The sequence below is a fragment of the Pholis gunnellus genome (assembly GCF_910591455.1).
Source record: "Pholis gunnellus genome assembly, chromosome: 14".
In the NCBI taxonomy this organism is placed as follows: Eukaryota; Metazoa; Chordata; class Actinopteri; order Perciformes; family Pholidae; genus Pholis; species Pholis gunnellus.
This window is the reverse complement of record NC_136541.1, coordinates 383,376-389,525: the sequence shown is the minus strand read 5'-3', so window position 1 is coordinate 389,525 and position 6,150 is coordinate 383,376. Positions and strand designations below refer to the sequence as shown.

Below are 6,150 nucleotides of genomic sequence, written 5' to 3'. Positions count from 1 at the left end.
TGACATCAAACAGGTCTGGTCCAGACTAGTCTAGTCTGGTGTACCAGCTCACACCTGAGACTGATAAATAAATCATTCTTGTTTAAACGGTCCGAGACAACAAACATGACATCATGTCTGTGGAGGTTATTTATTAATAAACAAATATAATTAATGAAACATTGTTTACATTATGAATCTTAGATTTTACAGTGAAAACATTTCCAGAAGAATTAAAGTTGATAAATAATAAAATAATTATTAATCAATAGCAGGTTTGGTCTTAAAGCTCTCTGTAATTTTAACAATAATAATAATAACAATAGCAATAACAATAAGATATAACAATAATATATAACAATAATATATAACAATAAGATATAACAATAAGATATAACAATAAGATATAATGATAATAACATTGATGAGGGTCTCTAACACCAGAAGACAATCTAATATCAGGTTAAAATTTACCCAGAAATCAGAGCAAAGAGTCCTGATGAAGAACTAGACCACTTTGTCTGAACCACAACCTGAACCAGGACCTGGTTTGGACACCTCCAGGACCTGGTCTGCTCCTCATCAGCAGAGGAATCTAAATCACTCAATCAACGAGGTCCCAAATCTAAAAACATCCTGAAAACTCAGAAGAATAAGAAGTTTGGACCCAGAAACTGAAGTCTGACAAAACAACAGAAAAAACAACAACAGAAAAAACAACAACAGAAAAAAACAACAGAAAAAACATCTTGTGATGAATGAAAACCAGAGACTTCATCTGTGCGTCCTCTCAGACCAAGTTTAAACTACCTTAGCTGCTAAGCTAATGGCTAAGGGTAGCTGCTAAGCTAAAGGCTACCAAGCTAGCCAGCCGGAAAAACATAAACTGCGTTCAAGACAACTCGAAAACTTCAGACCTCCTACTAGAAAAGAACGCTGCTAAAAAAAAAACATCAGCTAAACTGTATTTAGTTCAAATAATACTTAATAATAGTTTCAATAAGTCGGCAGGTGAGCTCAGATGAGTTGCACCAGTAGCCACGCCCCCCTCTCCAGTGATGTCACTGGGTCCTGGAGTACGCCTGTCAATCACAGCAGGAGGTGAGAGGTGAAGCTGCTCTGGTCCTTTAGAGACGTAAAGAGAAGGTTCAAGGTCAGCGAGGCCGCCGCCACCACAACCTCCACCGTCAGAGGTGCAGTTGCATTGTGGGTAATGTAGGTTTAGCTGCACCAGAAGAGCTTTGTCACACTTTGAAGCTGCTGAACTTGGTTCCTCTTCTTCGCTTGTTTGCCGGCGTCATTGCCTGAGGTCGTGACATCACAGGTGACCTGGGGACCAGGGTCAGCCTGGTGGTCTGTGGCGGCGGTACGGTCCTCTGCGTCAGTGTCGTCTCTCGTACCGCGGCCACCCTGACGGTGTTCCTCCCGTAGAGCCTCCTCTCGTACTGCAGCAGCTGCTCCCAGAAGCCGGCGTTGAGCCTGACGTAGGGCCGGCTCTCCTGGACCCAGCGGTGCGCCTGGCAGAGCGTCACCGCTCTGAACCGCATCAGGTACGCCATCACCAGCGCCGGCGACCGGCTCATGCCGACGGCACAGTGCACCAGGGTGCTCCCCCCGCGGTTTTCGTGGATACGCTCGGCCACCCGGTCGAAGTGGTCTCCGAGGCGGGCGCTGGGCAGGTCGGCGACGGGGACCCGAATGCACTTCACCCCGCGGTAAGACGGGCTGGCGTGGCTCAGCGTGGCGTTCACGATCAGAGTGATGTTCTTCTGGGAGACCAGGGCGGCGTTCAGGGGGGCGTCGGCTCCACCGAGGAACAAAGTGGGCGTGACCTGAGACACCGCCATGACACCTGTGAGGAGACACGTGACTGTTAGTACTCTTTACTGCAGAGAAGTACTAATACAACACTGTAAGAGTACTCTGTTAGCGTAAAGTATCTAGTGAAATAAAGAACATCTAGTAAACCAAAGAACATCGAGTGAACTAAAGAACATCGAGTGAACTAAAGAACATCTAGTGAACTAAAGAACATCTAGTGAACTAAAGAACATCTAGTGAACTAAAGAACATCTAGTAAACCAAAGAACATCGAGTGAACTAAAGAACATCGAGTGAACTAAAGAACATCGAGTGAACTAAAGAACATCGAGTGAACTAAAGAACATCGAGTGAACTAAAGAACATCGAGTGAACTAAAGAACATCTAGTGAACTAAAGAACATCGAGTGAACTAAAGAACATCGAGTGAACTAAAGAACATCTAGTGAACTAAAGAACATCTAGTGAACTAAAGAACATCGAGTGAACTAAAGAACATCGAGTGAACTAAAGAACATCTTAAACTAAAGAACATCTAGTAAACTAAAGAACATCTAGTGAACTAAAGAACATCTAGTAAACTAAAGAATATCTAGTGAACTAAAGAACATCTAGTGAACTAAAGAACATCGAGTGAACTAAAGAACATCTTAAACTAAAGAACATCTAGTGAACTAAAGAACATCTAGTGAACTAAAGAACATCTAGTAAACTAAAGAACATCTAGTGAACTAAAGAACATCTAGTGACCTAAAGAACATCTAGTGACCTAAAGAACATCTAGTAAACTAAAGAACATCTAGTGACCTAAAGAACATCTAGTAAACTAAAGAACATCTAGTGAACTAAAGAACATCTAGTGAACTAAAGAACATCTAGTGAACTAAAGAACATCTAGTGAACTAAAGAACATCTAGTGAACTAAAGAACATCTAGTGACCTAAAGAACATCTAGTGAACTAAAGAACATCTAGTGAACTAAAGAACATCTAGTGAACTAAAGAACATCTAGTAAACTAAAGAACATCTAGTAAACTAAAGAACATCTAGTGAACTAAAGAACATCTAGTGAACTAAAGAACATCTTGTGAACTAAAGAACATCTAGTGAACTAAAGAACATCTAGTGAACTAAAGAACATCTTGTGAACTAAAGAACATCTAGTGAACTAAAGAACATCTAGTGACCTAAAGAACATCTAGTGAACTAAAGAACATCTAGTGAACTAAAGAACATCTAGTGAACTAAAGAACATCTAGTGACCTAAAGAACATCTAGTGAACTAAAGAACATCTAGTGAACTAAAGAACATCTAGTGAACTAAAGAACATCTAGTAAACTAAAGAACATCTAGTAAACTAAAGAACATCTAGTGAACTAAAGAACATCTAGTGAACTAAAGAACATCTTGTGAACTAAAGAACATCTAGTGAACTAAAGAACATCTAGTGAACTAAAGAACATCTAGCGAACTAAAGAACATCTAGTGACCTAAAGAACATCTAGTGAACTAAAGAACATCTAGTGAACTAAAGAACATCTAGTGACCTAAAGAACATCTAGTGAACTAAAGAACATCTAGTGAACTAAAGAACATCTTAAACTAAAGAACATCTTAAACTAAAGAACATCTAGTGAACTAAAGAACATCTAGTGAACTAAAGAACATCTTAAACTAAAGAACATCTTAAACTAAAGAACATCTAGTAAACTAAAGAACATCTAGTGAACTAAAGAACATCTAGTAAACTAAAGAACATCTAGTGAACTAAAGAACATCTAGTAAACTAAAGAACATCTAGTAAACTAAAGAACATCTAGTGAACTAAAGAACATCTAGTGAACTAAAGAACATCTAGTGAACTAAAGAACATCTAGTGAACTAAAGAACATCTAGTGAACTAAAGAACATCTAGTGACCTAAAGAACATCTAGTGAACTAAAGAACATCTTAAACTAAAGAACATCTTAAACTAAAGAACATCTAGTAAACTAAAGAACATCTAGTGAACTAAAGAACATCTAGTAAACTAAAGAACATCTAGTGAACTAAAGAACATCTAGTAAACTAAAGAACATCTAGTGACCTAAAGAACATCTAGTGAACTAAAGAACATCTTGTGAACTAAAGAACATCTAGTAAACTAAAGAACATCTTGTGAACTAAAGAACATCTAGTGAACTAAAGAACATCTAGTGAACTAAAGAACATCGAGTGAACTAAAGAACATCTAGTGAACTAAAGAACATCTAGTGAACTAAAGAACATCTAGTGAACTAAAGAACATCTAGTAAACTAAAGAACATCTAGTGAACTAAAGAACATCGAGTGAACTAAAGAACATCTAGTGACCTAAAGAACATCTTGTGAACTAAAGAACATCTAGTGAACTAAAGAACATCTAGTGACCTAAAGAACATCTAGTGAACTAAAGAACATCTAGTGACCTAAAGAACATCTAGTGAACTAAAGAACATCTAGTGAACTAAAGAACATCTAGTGAACTAAAGAACATCTAGTGAACTAAAGAACATCTAGTGACCTAAAGAACATCTTGTGAACTAAACCTCTGTCAGTGAAGCCTACGCTAGCAGTTTCCCTCTGCTTCCAGCCTTTGTGCTAAGCTAGGCTAACCTCACCCTGGACCCGTCTGTGAAGATGTTTTAATGTGTTTTACCTGCTGCTGGTCCTTCAGTTTAGGTTGTGTCTCCGTCTGGTCGCTGCTGTGAATGAACACACACACCCTCACACACACACACACACACACACACACACACACACACACACACACACACACACACACACACACACAGAGACCGTAGAAGGCCGGTGGAGTCGGTGGACCAGCCAAAATAACCTGAAGGGTTAATTTTAGTCTGACAGCTGAGAACTGGTCCTGAAGTCACGTGACTTTGAACCAGAATATAACCAAACAAGAAGCTCTGCCAGCTGTCTATAAACACTTATTAATTACTGATTGTTAAACTTATTATCTTCAACAGAAATGAGATTAATTATCGATTGTAAAATATGTGAGTGGAAACTAAATGTCTGCTCTTATTACTACTGTATATTATTATTATCATCATTGAGGAGATTAAATGTGTGTAATGAGTTTTAAAATGTGTTTTACAGTTTAATGCTCTTTTTAAATAAAACTAAAAATGACTGAAAGTCTAAAAGCGTCGTTACGGTTTCTAAAGTTCTGGTCTTGTGACGGACTGAGGACCAATCAGAGCCCAGGACAGGTGAGTGAGTATGACGTCATCTATGTATTAGTATCATGTGATTTATGTATTTATTATTTGATTCTGTCTTCAGTTATCTGAGCTTCAGATCAGTTCATTTCTTTTATTCTTCGATGTGTATTTGTTTTTATATGTTATTGTTTATATTCATGTATTTGGAGGAAGGTTCACTGTTTATTAATACACGTTAATAAAGAGGACCGGAAGAGGGCAGCAGAGGGAAACCGGAAGTTTAGAAGAAAAACAAGAAGTCGTCCATCTTGCTAACAGTTAGCCTGTTAGCTTCCTCCGTCATGGCGGAACTAAACAGACAGCTCCAGGAGTATTTGTCCCAGTCCAAAGGTGGCGGCTCCAGAACCACCTCCCAGTCCGGCTCCAGCACCACAGTGGACCTGGACGACCCGGACCCGGTCTCGGGAAGCTGGTTCGGACGGTGGTCTAGTCCGTGGTCCGGAGGAGGAGGTCCGTCCGGCAGCCAGAGCTCCGGAGGAAACAGCGGGTTTTCTTGGCCGTGGTCGTCCGAGCCGGACCCCTGTCTGCCGGGCATGAGTCGTCGTCAGCGGCTCGTGGTCTCCTTGGTGTTCGCGTCGTTCTCCGCGCTGTGCTTCGGCCTCTCCGCGCTCTACGCGCCGTTGCTGCTGCTCTACGCTCGCAAGTTCGCGCTGCTCTGGTCGCTCGGTTCGCTGTTCGCCATCGCGGCAGCGGCGGTGCTTCGCGGGCCCAGCCGACTCTTCGCCGGCCTGTCCACCTCCCCCGGACCCACTGTGTACCTGTGCGCCCTCGTAGGGACCCTATACGCGGCGCTGAGCCTCCACAGCACCGCGCTGACCGCGCTGGGAGCCGCGGTGCAGGTCGCGGTCATCGTCGGCCACGTGGTGTCGCTGCTGCCCGGAGGAAGCGCCGGGATCCGCTTCATGGGGGGGATGGCGGCGTCGGCCATCAAGAGGACCGTGACTGGGAAAACCATGCCGATCTGAGCGGGAAAACCACGCCGATCTGAGCGGGAAAACCACGCCGATCTGAGCGGGGACCGAGCGTCACAGACTGGTCACGTGATTGATTACCGTCTGTTCTGCTCACTGAGCTGCAGGACAGACAGAC

At 42.1% G+C, this 6,150-nt stretch overlaps 2 protein-coding genes across 2 annotated transcripts; one reads left to right on the top strand and one right to left on the bottom strand.

Moving 5' to 3' along the window:
• Window positions 1-313: 313 nt before the first annotated feature.
• LOC306705734 (dual specificity protein phosphatase 18) lies at window positions 314-4,550 on the bottom strand. The gene is made up of 2 exons (XM_079172563.1): window positions 4,479-4,550; window positions 314-1,831 (listed from the first exon to the last, which is right to left on the bottom strand). Exon 2 carries the CDS (start codon window positions 1,824-1,826, stop codon window positions 1,224-1,226), a length of 603 nt encoding a protein of 200 aa, XP_079028689.1. The 5' UTR covers window positions 1,827-1,831; window positions 4,479-4,550; the 3' UTR covers window positions 314-1,223.
• Window positions 4,551-5,231: 681 nt separating this feature from the next.
• On the top strand, window positions 5,232-6,075 carry sft2d3 (SFT2 domain containing 3). Its single transcript, XM_079172866.1, has one exon. It carries the CDS (start codon window positions 5,343-5,345, stop codon window positions 6,024-6,026), a length of 684 nt encoding a protein of 227 aa, XP_079028992.1. The 5' UTR covers window positions 5,232-5,342; the 3' UTR covers window positions 6,027-6,075.
• The last annotated feature ends 75 nt before the right edge of the window (window positions 6,076-6,150 follow it).